General features: G+C 46.4%; 1 protein-coding gene across 1 annotated transcript; it reads right to left on the minus strand.

Moving 5' to 3' along the window:
- Positions 1 to 906: 906 nt before the first annotated feature.
- Positions 907 to 10207, minus strand: TMEM275 (transmembrane protein 275). Its single transcript, XM_026103680.2, has 2 exons — positions 9715 to 10207; positions 907 to 5315 (listed from the first exon to the last, which is right to left on the minus strand). Exon 2 carries the CDS (start codon positions 5222 to 5224, stop codon positions 4676 to 4678), a length of 549 nt encoding a protein of 182 aa, XP_025959465.2. The 5' UTR covers positions 5225 to 5315; positions 9715 to 10207; the 3' UTR covers positions 907 to 4675.
- Between the last annotated feature and the right edge of the window lie 6903 nt (positions 10208 to 17110).

Raw genomic sequence — 17110 nt, forward strand, 5'->3', positions numbered from 1 at the left:
AATCCCTTCCAGGAAGTTCTTCCCAACTGCCCCCAAAAACCCTTTCTGAATGGAGCAGGTTTTCATTTTACACGCATTGTCAGTAGAGCCTTCTTAACCAGCCTGCCTGCCTCGAACGGAGAGATTTCCTTTCGTCTCAAATCACTTGGCTGCACATGGGAGAGAAGCCCTTTGACGAGGTGAATTTGCAAGACTCGCAAATCCTCTTTATTCTCACCATACTCTTCCCTCCTTGACTCATTCCCAAGAGACCATACTGGGCTAAACCCAGAAGCACAGAAAGGTGATGGCGTCTCTCTGAGACACACACATAGAGGTACTGCTTCCAGCCCATCTCCATGCCATAAATGTAAAATCCTCTATACTCAGGATGGGAAAGGATCAGTTAAAATAATCCAGCCTAGTCCCACCACAGGCCACAAACTTGCTCCTCCCACATCCCTAATAAATTGGAGGCCCACACTTCATCTATCCTCAGCAACAAGCTGCACAATTTAGGATATGCCATATAAACAGCTCTGACCACTGAGCACACACCTGTTCATATACGATGGGAGTTAACACACACGCCAAAAAAAAAACAAAAAACAAAAAACAAAAAAAACAAAAACAAAAAAAACCCTAACCGACCTATTCATGAGTTAGCCAAAGTGATGAGAACAGGAGTCTGCAGTGGGCTTAGGGTTCAGGCAACCAAGGCTCTAAGGAACAATAGCATTCAAGAGGCAGTGTGAACTCTTACAAATGCTTTTTTCCTTGCAGCTAGTTGTACTGATTAGAAAATTAACAAGGAGGGTATGCAGCACAGGACAAAATTAATACATCCAGCAGTGGGGTACACACAATCTGAGTGAGGAGTAAGGGAGAAGGCAGTAGGTAGAATGAAAGAGCAGGCTGGCCAAATGCTTACTAAGTGCAATTTTTTTAATGGGTCTGCCTTTTCCAAACTTCACATTGCACACATTTAAATAGTAATTAGAAAAATAACTTTCACACCAGAAATGCTCACTTGAAACACAAGAAACTCTCCTTATCTCCTGTTACACAAGAAGGAAGCACAAGATTCACAACATTAGTCACGGTCAATCACAGAGGCAGACAGACAGACAGACATGGAAATCCCAAAAGACAGAAAAAGGGAAAAGCAGGGCATTCATGCTTCCGAAGGTAGCAGATGTTCCCCTGTCCGCCTCCCTGTGTGGATAGGCAGGTGGGGTCACGGCTTGGCATACAGGCCTGCCGCACCAGGCGCTCCTCATCTCGCTGGTCCTACACCTCTGCTCATCCAGGTGCCATCCCTGCTGGCTGTCATCTCTTGCATCCCAAGGGAATCAGCTCCTAGAGCAAAACTGGCTTTGTGGTGACCTGGGTGTGCAGCACAGGATTCACCAGGTCCCAGAGCTGTGGCAGGGTTCCCTGTGCGGGACAGTCTGCGATGCTGCAATACAATCGAACCACACTAAATTCCTAGTTGGCCCTCAAAGTCCTGCTTCTGCCCCCATTCCTGCCAAGGGGGCTTTGCCTTTAGCTTGTATGGGATCTACCATTGTATCATCCATCACCAATAGCGTTCCGTGGTGCAGCTGTGACAAGGAGTGAGTCCCATACACACCCCAGACAGGTCAAGCTTGGTTTTCAAGCATCCAGTGAATAGAGGAGAGAGTTGTATGGTTACCACTTGATTTGATTATTTGTTGGCTCCAAGTACTCAAAGAAAAGTGCTGCAGTAACAATATTCATGCGGACAATGCCTCTAAAGGACTTACAGCTTGTTGTGTGCTATTCCAGGCAGACTGGTGAGCTGGCAACCTGGGAATCAAACCAAAATCAGCAAGGTATTCTGTTTAATTGCTACAGCAATTGCCAGCAGGCAAAAATCATGGGAGCCTTTTGCTCAGTACAGCACTTCCCATGTGCCAAAGGGCAGCTGGTTCTGGAAGCAGAGATTGCCTATGAAAATGAGTTCTAAAGAAGATCACGCAGAGGTCAGACCATACAGACTCATCCACATTCAGGCAGTCTCCAGATTCAGGTGTGCAAATACCAAACCTGCTGCTTGGCAACGTGTTTATCTTTAAAGCAGCCCTGTGGGGTTGGGAGCAGGTATTTCTCTGCTGAACAAAGAGCTGAGCTACAGTACAATTAGATGATTTGCCCAAGGCCAGAAGGCTGTAGCAAAGCAAAGACTTGGACTTGCATCTTCCCAGGCCCGCACATATGTTGTTCTGCAGGGCTTCCCTTCTACCCATACTAAGCAGTAGGCCAGCCCTGCTAAAATCACACTGAAGTAATTCCCTGATGTAGAAGCTGTTCAACACAGCAAATTATTGGGGCGTTCAAGGAGGGCCAACATTAACCCAGTCTTTGGTTCCCTCTCATCACGGAATGAAATATTCAACCTTACCTTCCCAGAGCTCATGCAGTAGTCAGCAGTTGCCCAGCAGCTCCCCGGAGCTGCCAGGACACCTCTCGCATGGCCCATAAAGCACCACAACCCTTCCCTCCTGCTCCTCTGTAACCCTTCATGCCATCACCTAACCCAGCACACCAGTCATATCCTCAGCCACAGCTTGGCCGTGGAGAGGTCTGCTGGTGGCCCAGGAGAGCCTTGACCACATCACAGTGTTTCCCTCTCCTCCGGCATCTCCCTTCAGCCCTTCTTTGTCTCTCCACACCCATCTCTCTGCTGGCTAAAGCCTTGGGGCTGTGTGGACATCCACTCAGCAAAGCAGTATGATCAGCTGAATAGGAGGTTGGCTGAGCCGGGAAACATTATCTTCCTCTCACTACAAGGGACATGAAGTAACCCAGAAAAGAGATAACTGAAGGAGAAGTGACAAAGGCCCCTGAAATCCCAAGTGGCATAGGGAGGGAAGGGCTGCTTGCTGCCCCTTCTAATCCGGGAACTTGGGGCATCAAAGGGAACTAGCAGGAGGCAGGCTGAAAATAAACCAAGGAGAGGGATCTTTACAGCCTCTCATTAAGCTGTGAAACTCCCTGCTATAGGCTCACAAATGATAAAAGTTGACAGACGTTTGAGGACAAATGAATTATTTCATGAAGAAGAAATCCATTCAGAGTTACTAAACACAGGCACCACTTCCAGCTCAGGAGGCTCCTAAGGAACATTGTGACAGAGGCTGGGAGAGCATTCTGGGCAAGCAACATCCTGTGTTTGCCCTGTTCTTGTGCTCCTCTCCAAACCTTGCTCCTGGCCTTTTCAGAAATAGGATGCTGGGTTAGATAGGCCTCTGGGGTGATCTTATATGGTCATTCTCACATTCATATGACTTCCTAGTTCCCAAAAGCCCCAAGAGCCCTGTTTCAGATTACCATGGGAATATGTGGAGAACCTGTGCAGCCCTTCCTACTTCAAATCCATTCTCCTTCTGCTACGCCTCCACCTTCTAATCCTGCCTAGTACTACTGTCCCTCCCTCTGACACTGGCTCCACATCTCATAAAATAGGTGAATTGCCCCTATAAGGTCAGGGCAAAGACTCGTTAGCACAGCACCTTCTTCCTAGCAATGGCTGCCTGAGGAGAAACTTTTGTAGTGGTAATTCTTCTGATTAATACCCTGCTTCCAGCTCAGGGTCTTTCTGAGGCAGAGGTGATGTCTTTACATTGAATAGCTCTTGGCAAATTCTTCCATGAATTTGTCCCATTGCTTTGCAAGTCTATGAAAATACTTAGCAGCTAGTTTCCTGCAGCAAGGAGTTCCACAACTGGTTACCCACTGCGTGTGATGGATCTCACAGCCACCTCAGGGAAGGAGATACAGTCACCATCTTCCAACACAATTACATTAAAGCCTGTACAGTTATTTGTAACCCCGTCAGGCCAGGCCAGGCCAGGCCAGGCCAGGCCAGCGTTCTACAGAAAGATGCAAAAGAGGTTGCATCTACTTCTCCCCAAACCCTCAGGACTTCTGATCTTGGAGCCTTCCCCAAGGATTCAGCCTGGCTGATCTTCCAATATACACAGTGCACTGAACAGCCCTGCTACAACCCCACCTGATCAAGACAACAGGAAAATACCTGTGCTAAATGCAGTGCTTGTGATTCACTGTCTCTTATAACAGGTGGTACAATCACACAAATGAAGGCAAGCTGGGGCAACGACTTTTAAAAGGAGGGGAAATTGTTTGTTTGCGCTACTTTTTCAATAGCAAACACATACATTTTGTCCCTGCTGCCAAAAAGCCCAGCACCAAAATGCTGAAATCTTCTGACTGAGTGGCAGCAAGCTGTAATTTACAGCATTCCTGCTTCTATTAGGTTCAAGGATTGCTTCACTCCTGAAACGAAAGAGCTGTTATTTGTCAGCCTTGCACAGCCCCTCCTCCAGTCATCACATTTCTACCTTATACTTTAATTAATTCATTCCCCTCATTGAATCTGGTACCCCCAAAAAGCCAGTCTTTTCCCAGGAACGGAGAGCCATCCTGTTTCAGTAACATCATTAGCAATTTTCTTTTTAAAGCCATGAGATGGACATGTTCCTTTCAGCAAAAATCTGGAATTTCCTTGCTACTGCATCCACCTTCCTCAAATTGATTCAGAGAGGCCTGTGTGCTGCCTCTTTACAAGCACCTTCCCCACACCTCTGAACAACAGCTTCCAGCCCATCCATTGCAGCATCTGTCTGGCTGCTAATACAAACTTTGCCTGGGTTTAGGATGCGGCCAGGTCCCTGGGCAAGTTGAGTTGTATTGCCTCTCCTCCTGTTGTGTACTTGGCCACTGGCCCATTGCCTTCCATAGTGAAGAGCTTGCAAGTCTTCGCATTCTCATGGACTGGTGTGGACTTTTTTGAGGAGACAGGGGAATTCGTGGGGCTCAGCTGAACAGCTGTGGTGTCCTGCACTGTGTGCTCACTAGTTTCAATTTCAAAGGCTGTGTTCCCAGGTTTGATGAGCCCGATGTTAGAACCTGGTTTGGATTTCCTGGCCCCATGAGCTGGGGGCCTCCGGCTGCAGATGCAGCAGGCACCAAGGAATGTGAAGGCCACCACCAGCAAGATAGGTCCGATGATGATGGGAGGGTTGTTCACGGGGAGGAAAGTCCCGAAGGCAAATGCTCCCACTAAAGTGATGTTGATCCCTGCTAGCATGATGCAAAGTCCACATGCACAGCAGAGAGCAGGGGAGGGGAGGCCCTGAGGTCGTGTCTTTTTCTGGCTGGGTTTCTGGGACAAAGATGCACTGCTCTTTTCACTGAACATGTTGAACTGAGTCTCAGAGGCCACCTCAATCCTGACTGGGTATGTGCTGTATTGAGAAGGCAAGCACTGGTCTCTTGCTGCCTTGAAATTCCTGGAAAGAAACAGAAGAGCATACAACCATTAAACAGAGCAATGAACCAAAGGCATCTTTCCACCACCCCTCAGGGTCACCAACATCTTCTCCAGGTTTGATGAAAACTCAATACAAATCTGAGCCTGCTCTCAAGTCTGGGTTCTCCCCATCGGCCACAGACTGGAGCACTGAGCCCAGGAGGCTCAGTGCCTTTCACCATCCAGATAGATGAAGCCCAAGTGAATCTGAGCCTGCAACTGCCAAATCTTAGGCTGGGCTCTGCCTGGAGTCTGAGCTACAGCCCAGTATTGCAGCAGTGTGGCTGGACAGACTGACCCATATCACAAAATCAAATTTTTTTCACATGGGCTTCATACCTGCTGCATTCATCTCCTTCCTCCCCACTCCATTCACCTTTTCCTTAAAACATAGGTTATTCAGGACAGGGAGTATGTCCAGTTGCCAATCTGGGCAGTAGCTGATCTCACAGAGTTTGTAATCATCCACACAACCCCTGTCCGAAATAACATCAGACTCCAGTACTGCTCTGAACATCACTTGCTGTCAAAGTGAGCTTAATATACTGTTGGACAGATAGGGTAACAAAATACACCAGAAAGTGGGAGTCTTTGCTCCATGTTTCAGTTGCACAGTAATTGAAGCTAGTCACTGAGGCTGTCTTTCTAGCCAGTAGAGAATAAAAGGCCTTCCGTTCCCCAGAACATGATTCAGACCATCCCAAAAAGATGTCCAGAATAGATGCGCGGAATACTTTAAATGTCTACACAGAGAACTTGGATGACTTAAGCAGTCAACAGTTAGATGTTCAGCAAGATGAACTCCATCCACAGAAACTGAATGACTTGCTGCTGGTCACAGAAGTCTATGAGGAAACAGAGAACTGAGTCTGAGTCCCTGGAAGCATTTATAGGTGCTCTACCCACTACATCATGCTTCCTAATTCAGTGTGAACACAGGGCAGGGAGGGAGGTAGAGAATCCTGTTTGGCTCAGGAAGTGCAAAACCAAACTTATGCAAGGTTCATGCACAAGCAACACTCTCCTGGAAGTAGGTCTCAGATTACTGAAATGGAGAAAATAAAGCTGGAAGCAAGCCTGTGGGAATCAACCCTTTCCTAGGACCCACTGTGGGAACACATATGTATGAATGACAATAGCAAATTGCCCATGGAATAGGTTGCTGGATGTGATAAGACTTGGCTTTGTGTGTGCAGTATTTCATTCTGAAGCCGCATTGCCAGAAGCCAAATTGACAGCAGTTGGCTGGCGATGGCTCTGATTTTAAAGGCAGGAGAGCATTTCTCTTCCCAGACTGACTGCAAACAGTAGCAGTCTCCTCTCTTGTAGTCCCCTGCCTGGCTTCTTAACTTCTTCCTTCTCTGCTGTCAAATAATTTTTATAAGGGTTACAGTGGGAAAACTGATACAGTACAGGTTTCTACTGCAAGAGCCAAGAATCACTGTTGCACTATTAACACTCTGTAGCCACTAAATTAACAAAGACAAAAACCTTTATCCACCACCCTGCAAAATACCAGAGGGATCAGCCGGGCATTTTCAACATGTTTCCCAGGGTATAAAGTTTTCCCATAGACCCAGCTGCGGCAAAGCTCTCTGCTGCTCTACCCAGTATCATATCTCATTTCCTTTGCTTGGGCTTTTGTTTAGACCCAAATGAAAAGCAGTAGGGGACTTTCAGTGAAGTTCCTATTTAGTGAGACATCAGCTGGAGCTGACAGGGACGAGCTCCTTGAAGGGCTGAAACCTTCCTCATCTGCGGATGTCTGATTGGGGAGGATCCCCTCTGCAGGCAAAGATTCTTCAGGAGAACGGAGCGTGTGAGAGAGAAAGGACCTTTTCTCCATTCGCCAAAAGAACACATATGCAAGTTTGTCTGACTGTGTTCTTTTATTCTGCCTGGGAACCCAGACACACTGAGCTGGAGCCCTGACTGTGCCTCTTTCACCAGCCCAGGATCATCAGCAAGACCCCTTTGGATTAAAGACATGCACGCATGTGTGTACACACACAGTTTCCTCAGCTTAGATATCAACAGATGCTGGCCTGAATCTCTGGGGCACTGAGACTGCAAACACCTCGGTGGAGCTCTTCCCCTCAGTATGACCCCCACAGCTACGCTTCCTTCCGTGGAGCGCGTGGCAGGGAACTGTGTGGCTCCTGATGGTTAAATCATTACCACAGATCCACCCCACACGGTTCGCTCACTCCTTGGCACTCACCTGCTTCCAACCTGCAAGAATTCCCTCTGGTGGGAGAAACAGGCAACAAGATCGCAGTTCCTGCACTCTAAAGAGACAAATGGACAAGCAGGCTGGCTCTGCTCCCAGGAAATTCAGAGACCAAAGGTCATGCTCCCACTGAGATTTTCAAGACAGACTTCAACCTGATGCCCATCATGTCTGTCAGTGGTCACCTGTAGTTACTCCAAAGAAACCGTGTTGGCTTCTGGCAGCCCACCAAGCTGCAGCAATACCACCCCTCACAGCCCCTCATTTCTCATTTTCTCTGCCTGGTAACGTGTGCTCACAGTTACAGCTCCGTGAGGGTATGGGGTTGCGTCTGGGCCAAACCCTCACTGGAGCTCCCCACGCTGTAAGAGGGGAGGAGGGGGACAAGAGGGCCCGTTCAGGCAGCAGCAGGCAGTAACAGATCAGAACAGCCTGTCCCAAGGACGGCTCACCCCAGCAGGTAAAAGAGAACCACAGATCCACCTTGAGTGGATGAATGATGTGAGTGAGAAAAATGATTCAGCAGGGCTCAAGGTGGGTATAGTTACCACCAGCTTCCCAGGCATTTATGGCCACTTCCCAGAAGGGAGAGAGGATCAGATCTACCACATGGAAACAAGATTTTTGCCATCCAAATGAAGTGCCTAAATCAGCCCTGGTGTCCCCATACCTCCTGTTTGGGGCCGATCACACCCTTTCTATAGCTTTACCATGAGGGCTCTGGCCATGCTATGTCCAAGACAAAACTTCTTTCCAATCCTTTTTGCTTAGAGCACCTACATGGGGAACCAAACCTTTCACAGGTAGAGAGCAATATAGCAGCCATTAATGAGTTTGGAAAACCTAGGGCCACCTTGCATGGCATGAGAACCTCTCTCATAAGTGAGAAGACCTTGGAAGACAGCACCATCACAGGGCTAGGAAATGAGCTGCACCTGCAACACAGTGTAACCAAAAGTAAAGCTAGAAGGCAGCATGTTTGGGCTGGGAACATTTAGAAAGTGAATCGCTGTTTGATCCTGTCTTGATTTCCATATAAAACAGAAGAGATTATGCACAGAGGGGATTCCAAAATTCTGAGAAACTAAATAAAACAGGGATGAGAAAGCCAGAAGAGCAGTGGAGAAAACAAAATGAACCCAAAGCCAAAGGATGCTCTTACAGCATCCTTTAAGATCCTGGAACAATACTAAATCCATCCTTATTCCAATTGCCACACACAACAGAAGCATCTTTATTCACGTGAAGTCTGTCATCTCCTAGAGCACAGGAAGATGCTGGGGGAACAGGAGTCCTCCCTGCCAAATCCCCCTTGCAGTCACAAGAAATCACTGATGTGGATCAGCTCCCACTACTGACCTGCCTGAGGATATTTGACAGCTTTTATCTTCCTGCTTCCACTTCAGCTAAGTTAGCCTGTTCAAAAATGACCAACTTTCTTTCCATTAATAGAGGAAAAAGTTCTCCTTGGACTCTCTATGTGAAACAGTTTCTTTTATTGCTGGTTTGAGGTGGGGAAAAGAAGAGTCTGGATTTCTACTCCAAACAACATTTCAGCCTGAAATGCATTAGTGTCAAGTACCGCTACAAAAAAGCTGCATATTCAAGCTGGAGTGATGGAGATCTAGAGGCTATAATGATTCCTCCAGGGGAATATATATCCCTCCCTATAGTCTCAGGAGCACAAACAGAGATTTTCATTCATAGCTCTGTGAGAGTTCTCAGAGCTCAAAGGGAACACTGACATATTAAGCCAGCATTTTAGGAGCATCGTTTAAAGCCACATCAGCAGCAGCAGGAATGTGTATAGCTAAGTGTGTTCCTCTCTTACTTGCAGTGAGGGGGTTCAAGCTGTCATCTTTCCACACCATTCCACCTCAGCAGAACAGCCAAAATATTTGACAGACCCCAAATGAGTCGCCTGTCTGCAGATGTGATGGCACAGGAAAATAATGACAGTGATCAGCAAACAGAAATTGCAGTCAGACAGCTATAACCACCCCCCACATAGAGACAGACATACAAACACGCATGCATGAACTCTTTAGCTATCAGGAAAAGCTCAAGATTTTTCCCTAGGCAAAGTGCTGAGAAACTCTTCGGCAGAGCTAGAGAGTGCATCTGTGCAAAGCGAGGGGAAGACACTTACTTGAGCTGGAGTGTGGTGCCAGGGCGGGCAAAGGAGAAAGAGGGTGCCCGGGGTCTCGGAGAGCTCCCCTTCACCTTTCATTTAGCGATGACAAAGCCATGGCCAGCCCTGGTGGAGCTGGGACTGGGAAGCCCAGCTAGAAGAGGAAGGATCTCACATGCCTCCTTCCCTCTCTTCAGCAAGCTCAGGGAACTTTGCTCGGATCCCAGGCGAGTCCCTGGCAGTCTCCTACAGAGCTCAGCAGGCTCCGTGCAAGCTTGGTCACGTCCTCCCCGCTCTCCTCCTTCCCCTCGGATGATGCTGTCCTCCTTAGGCAGAAGGAGATTCACATGCAGCATCCCTGCCCCGTTGCATCCTGTCCTCTCTTCCTGCCTCCTCTTCTTCCAGCCCCAAATCCCCAGCAAGGTTCAGCTCTGTGATGGGCAGCACCACTCGCTGCCTGCCTCCCCCAGTGTCCTGCAGGCTCACGCCCTCTCCCTGCGCCTTCTTTTTATTCTTCCTTTTCTACTTCAAGGCTGCAACTCCCGCCCCTTCAGACGACAGAGGTGCCCAAAGCAGAACAGCCTTTTCTCTTGGAGAGAAAAATCACAGAGTCTCTCTCCGCTAGAGGCAGCCCTGAGCTTTCCTCCAGCATCCCCCCTTCCCGGCCTCTTGGTGCTGAGAACAAAGCGCCAGCCAAGGTAAGGGAGAAGGAAGGAAAAAACATCACCAAATACCAAAAAACAACATTCAGGCATTCAGCTTGCTGCATCTAGGCAGGAATCTCAAACACTGTTACCAGGACTTCAAAAGGTTTGAAATGAATGCTACAATGGGAAAAAAATAACTAGTGACAGAGTCTCTTCGCAATCCTAGAGAGATGCAAGAGTAACTCCTTGCTGGGTGGTAGGCAATGAGATGTGCCGAGATAGATCTCTGGGAGATAGAAACACTCAGGGTGTGGGAGTTGGCAAATTCAGAAAAACATCCTCAGATGCAAAATTAATGTTTTAACATAGCAATCAAACCTCAGATACACTTAAAGGTACTACTGGCAGTGCTATAAAAACATGCCCTGATGACAGCCCTGCTGCAAACACAGCCAAGGTCCTAGCTCCCATATTAAGAAGCCAGCTACTGTTTATCTGCAGAGTTGGTGACCACAGGGAAACAAGGCAAAATGCAGGTTATGCACTGAATGGCACAGAGTTTATCCTTTCTCAGCTTAAGCAGTGCAAACACTCACATTCCCTTATCTACTCTCCAAGCCTGCACCGCTGTAACTAACCTAGATGCTGCTACTGATGGTTGAACAGAGGCTATTCTTCAGTTTGTTGCAGAATAATCCTCTCAGAATCAGGCCAGAGCTGATCCAACATGAATGATGCTCCCCTTTTATAAATGATTGCTTTCATGCTCTCTACAGAGGGAAAAGGAAAAAAAGTAACATAGAGAAGGATGAAAAGCAAAGGTCAAAGAAGGAGAAATCACTGAAGAGGAATGAACACTTTTCTTCTCCCTTCTCTTCTCCAGGCACTCCTCAACCCTGAGTATTCTTAATATACAGCAGGATCTTCTACTTCATCATATTGGATTTCACCTTACAGGGTACCCCCTAAAATTTGAGTAAAAACAAGCTTTACAGAAAGCTGGGTTAAGCCCCAGCTTAGGAGGAGGAGAACTCTGTTTTCTCCTTAGTTTGGGTAGCGCTAGCAGCACACTACATGATTTGGGCAAGAAGGCAAGAGAATATCACAGAAGCAGTGCTGATGAGACATGACTGCCTTGGCTTATAGAAAAAGGAGACAGGGAAATCTCATTTCAAACCCTCCCAGAGATGCAGAATCTTCTCTAGGGATTCCCTGGGCCTGTAACATGAAGTTCAAAGTAGCTCAGAGTACTCATCCTTGCCAGAAAAATGATGGAAGAGTATGCTGTTACTTAGGCTTTCTGCATTGAAAATCTCTGTGTGGCACATCTCAGAGAGCCAGTTCCAAACCCAGCAGAACTGGTGTCTAGTGTTTGCTGATGGTTGCTGGGTGGAAACTGGAGTGATTGAACTCATTCTTGGTGAGACTTCGTAGAGCCCAACGGAAGTGGCCCTATAAACCTTATTTATTTAGGAACAGAAGCTGTCAGATGGAAAGAGACCTACAGGGTCATTGATTCTAGCCCCTTGCTATCACGTTGCATAATAGCATTCATAAAGTGCTCAAGCTCCAAAGGGGGCCAATTAATACCAAGTGACCTGTGAGCTGTTCCCTAATTGTACAAGATAGCGATGAAACAAGCTGTGCCCACTTCAGGTTTTTGTTGGCTGTTGCATGACATTCCATCACACTTTCTGCTTAATGGTCCATAAACCCAATAAAAAGGGGAAGTCTTTACTGACACATTATATATTTAGGGCTCCACTGAAGCAACAGTTCTGAGTTTTGCACATGTGGCCCTGACAACCTGGCAGGCTGCATTCTTGTGATTAAAACAACTGCTAATTAAAGAACAAAAATTAAAGGCTAGATTTCCCACCGGTTAAGTCAGAGCAGAATCACTGCCTTGCAGAGCCTTCATGCCTTACACAAGCAGTCATAATTTGCTGAGGGGTTTTGCTAGGCTGGTGGCTCCTAATTTCAAACTCACCAGGGAAGTCCTGCTTTCCCCAGAGGCAAGATCCCAAATCTCAACTGACTAGACATATATTCCTCTGGTAGGAGCACTTTGTTCACAGCTTCTGCTGAGTTTGGAAATTATCTTAAGCCAGAAACTGCCAAATAACAGGCAAAATTTGCCTACTTGTCCTTTCCCATTGTCAGTTCCTGACCATGGTCTACTCTACTATGAAATCTAGCTCAAGCACTGTTGTACCCATAAAGGCTGGGTTTCAGCATCACTTCCTGGTTTAAAGCAGGACGGGATGGTGGTTATCACATACGCAGCCCCTAGATGTCACATGATTTTTGCAGAGTTCCTCTCTGCAATAGCTGTGCCTGAAGCAAACAATAAAGCTTACGAGAATGACCAGCCTTCCTGAGAGCATCTTTTGGATTGCTCAGTCTATACTCAGAGCCTGGCAGATGCTCAGACCTAACCCTGCAAAACCCATGGGGACCAGGCTGGCTATGTTTCAGGGTCTCCCACGTCACTGAGCTAGACTGAAGATGACCACTGGCAGCCAGATACAACTCATGAAGTGCTTTGAACTGGGCCCTGGGAATGCTCAGACTCAGCAAATCAACTAAACTCAGTCCACTGGTGTGTGCGCTACAGAAGAGAAGCAGATCCGGGCTAGGCCTTGGTCAAACTTCTAATAGCATCAAGTAGACAAGAGTTAAAAGGCTCGAGATCCTGAGCCTACAGACACTGACAACACATGGTGTGAAGGACCATTCCAGTTCTGATCTTACCCTTACCTGGGTACGTGTAAAGTGCAGTTTACTACTAGGAATGGAGTTTCAACAGCAGAAGAAAGATTACATGCCCACAGCTTTGCAAACAGATGGAAAGGATGCTCCGAGGGACAAAAAGAAAGTGGGAAGGATAAGGAAAATCCTTTCAGAGATTTCAAAACGTTATGGCTGGGGCCAACAGGGGACTTAAACTGCATGGAGAGCAGACTCCAGTCTCATGAGAGAAGCAGCATGCAAACAGTCCAATTCCTGAGCACAAGACCAAAAAGCAGCAGTCTGCAATGCTGACCACTGAACCATACTCATTACACAAGCAAGCATGTGTGTGAGACAGAGAAAGCCTGGAAGTTTATGGTCCAATAAGATCATTAGACAAAGGTCACCACAGAAATGTATCCCTGTGGATTTCCATGAGGTTTCTAGAGGAGGCACCTCTCTGCATTTACATTTTAATTGCCTCTTAAGGGAAGGAAATGTCAGACTAAATCTGCTGTTGCTGTGAGACAATTTTAAATACCACTACGTCTGTCTAAAAGTTTGTAGTACAGCAGGATCCAACTCTATCTCACAGCTTAGGGCTCAGTGCAGTCTCTGGCAATCCAGAAGAGGATAAGACCAATTCCTGCAGCAATGTTTACCTGTCTATAAAACCATGTACAGTATGAAGGAGGTGAAAAGGAAATTATTACTTGTCATTCCCAGAGGCAGCTGAGAAATCACTGTGCAGGAGCTTTAAACCCGCAAAGAAAACACATCCTTGTACAGTGTGTAATTAAAATCACAGGACTCTGCCACGGAGTCCAACACTATAAGTGGGTTCAAGGCCAGAAGACAGCCACCACTGGACCTGTCAAACACAACAGATCAGCTACAGCTTCTGGCTCACAAAGTCTCTACATTTCTGATCATTGCAAATGGCCTGCAGGGGAAAGCTTGCTCTAGGCTTGCCATAGTCCTCATAATCTAAGCCTTTACTATTGGTGGCTGCTATATTAAGACTAGTATAGAATACTGAATAATAGGTAAGGTAGGTTTTTGGTCTGGTCCCATATGACTGTTCTCATGCCAGAGATGCAGGCTTCTTTGCTGCTGAATGTGGAGCATAACTGGTACAACACTCAGCCCAGCCGGGCCCACTGAGCCCTCCACTTGAAGGGACAAACTGATGGAATGAAAACAACTGTGACCTGAGGTGGGTCCAGCCTCTACTGCATGACTGACATATGCCAAGACTCACATATACAGTCTTGAAGGAGCTGAAATCAGAAGCCAGGACATTGCTGGGTGTGCTGGGATTTAGACTGGGAAAGGTATAAAGAATTGTCTTTAAGCCACATTGCTTAGGATTTGGGCCCTGGAAAGGAACAGGAGATCTCAGCTAGACTGCCGACCAGTACCATCAGCTTGACTTCCAGTCTCATTATAGCTTTGTCTTCTCTCTCTGTTCATATGATTTAATTTCATAGCCTTTTTTTTTTCTATAAATAATCTAGACAACACTTCTCCCCTCCACCCAAGCAAGAAAAGGCTTCCAGATATTCAAACAAGTTTCTTCTCCTTCCCAAGAAGCCCTCATAAAATTATTGAGATGAAGAAAGTTAGCAGACAGTGTCCTTGTATCCTCTATTTGTTGGAGAAACATTCATGCTAACAATTGTCCTGTTACACAAACAATACAGTAATTTTTTATGAAGTTTTCTCAAACAGGAGGAAATTAACAGGTCAGTTATCAGCAAGGGGCACATATTTTTAATTACCTTGCAGGGAGTTTGTCTCCCCTGTGTTTAATTCTCAAAAATTCCCACTGGCAAACTAATTAGCAAGCAGCTTCATTTGAAGACCAAGCCTGAAATTATGTGGCTTTATTTTCCTAGGATACAAACACCTAGTTGGGATTGTTGGTGTACATTCTCCTCTGACAAACTGCAGTCCTCTCTACCAGTCGGAGTGAACCAAAGGATGGCTGATCTGGAAGAGATAAAAAGCATAGCATGCATATGAGCAACCCTAAGTCATCATTTTAAATGTCATTCATCAGAGAGCTCGGTATTGCATCATCTTCTCTAGAAGATGTGCTGGTAGACATTTTAATTGAAGACCTGTTGGCTCCTCACAAACTGAAATTGGAGTATATATTATGATACAATAATATTTTTTTCTTATCTCCCCCTGCTTTTCCAGGCAGAAAACACAAATATATTTGATCTGCATTTGAGTTGCCAGAGTAATTAACAGCCATGATGGGGTAGAGTCATGGCAGGGAGGTCCTGATCCAGAAAAGCACTAAAATATGTGCTTATTTCTAGGTTATTTCTCTACATTGGCCTATTGACTTCAGTGGGACTGCTCACAAGCTTGAAGATACGTATGTACTTTTGACAGTCAGTGCCTTCACTGGAGAAAGCAGAGGTAATGCCACAAAAGCCAATGAGGTACATGGGAGCAGAATCAGGCCCTGCACATGAAATGTTGCATCAACCAGCAACTGCCATTCCAAAAGCATTATGCTCTTCTGTTAGCATTATGTTTTAGGTGAGTTTAAGGACATGGGGTTTAGCTGGATTCACAAATCAGCAGTGGTGAACTGGACTTTTGATCATGAGGAAAACCAGAAAGGATGGAATCTGAAGGGAACCAATAGCCTAATGCTGGGTCCTCTCTGAACCCAATCCTGGTGGCTGAGCCCGAAGCACAAGAAAGAGGACAGCCATATCTGTGCCCCTTTCTAATGCCAGATAGCCCACACATGTAAGTTCCCCCCGGGAACTGACCACGGCACCTGTTGATGTGCTCATGATGTCTTTCTGTCCATCCAGTCATTTAGGTTTCCCCTTCCAAGCAAGACTAAGCTGCCCAGTTGAGCTGTGGGCAATAATCTGTGGCTGACAGCAAGCATGCTCTTGGCCTGCTTCAGGTGCAAAACAGTTCATTTCACTCATCCTCACAGAAAAAGCACCTGCATGGTGGTTTATCTTTTCATAATCTATTTCCCACTTGAGACAGGCTAAGTTAGTTGCTGCCAGTAAGCTGATGGGTCTTAGTTTTCCACATCATAATTTCACCATTCTCTATGGTACGTCCATTCAACCTGTCCCTGACCATGGAGACCCAAACCCAAACTTTGGAACAGATTTGATGTGGTTTTGTGGGACCACAAGAGACACTAATCACCAACAGCATAAATCACATTACCCCAGGCAGGTCAGACTCTTGGAAAATCTAGGTTAAGGGATGTTAGACCTCTAATGCTCACCAACACAGATGGTGTTTCTCTCCAAAAAGGAGACATATCCTTGATCAGTTAGTCCGTCACCGCCTAGGGTGCTGATACACTTGTTTCTCACCCAACATTCTTCATCCAAGGGCTGAGGCTTTACAAGGCAACATGCAGTCCTCAATGATGATTAAAATCTGGAAAGACAGCCAGAGACAAAAGACATGTCAGGGTGACACACTCCATATCCCTTCAGAGCATCTTACGCTTCAGACATAGGTGTCGTCTCCTAGAAGTTTGTCAGACTTGCAAAATCTCTTGGGTGACTCATGGCTTAGTTGGCAGTACAATGGTAGAAAGCTTATCCATGTCAGCTTCTGCCCTCACAAGGCAAGTCCTTAACTCATCAGAGCAGCAAAATAAGCATGACTCCAGTGAAAACTAAGGATCAGAATTTGGAGTCCTTATTTGTCCTTATGTGAAGATCTGGAAATCTGTTCAACAAACAGCCTGTCTCCTCAAGATCAGGGTGCTTAAAACATGGGGACTATTCACATACCTTGATGTTTGAGCCACATGTCTTCATGAAAGTTGTTGCAGTGACTTCAGTGAGCTGTGTACAAGACTCTAGGATGCTGCCTTGTGAACGTTTACCCTCTGGTAGAGAGCAGATGTCTGTGGACTCCATATACAATATCAAATTACAACATGGCAAAGCACAGATCGTTAATCACATCCTTAAATAAAGCAATTATAAGGTCATCACGTCAAATGCTTCCTAGCATCATGGTGCCTG

This window comes from Dromaius novaehollandiae, chromosome 8 (assembly GCF_036370855.1).
Source record: "Dromaius novaehollandiae isolate bDroNov1 chromosome 8, bDroNov1.hap1, whole genome shotgun sequence".
In the NCBI taxonomy this organism is placed as follows: Eukaryota; Metazoa; Chordata; class Aves; order Casuariiformes; family Dromaiidae; genus Dromaius; species Dromaius novaehollandiae.

Coding starts and splice junctions, on each gene's coding strand:
- TMEM275 (XM_026103680.2), bottom strand. CDS start 5,224: ATGTTCAGTGAAAAGAGCAGTGCATCTTTGTCCCAGAAACCCAGCCAG.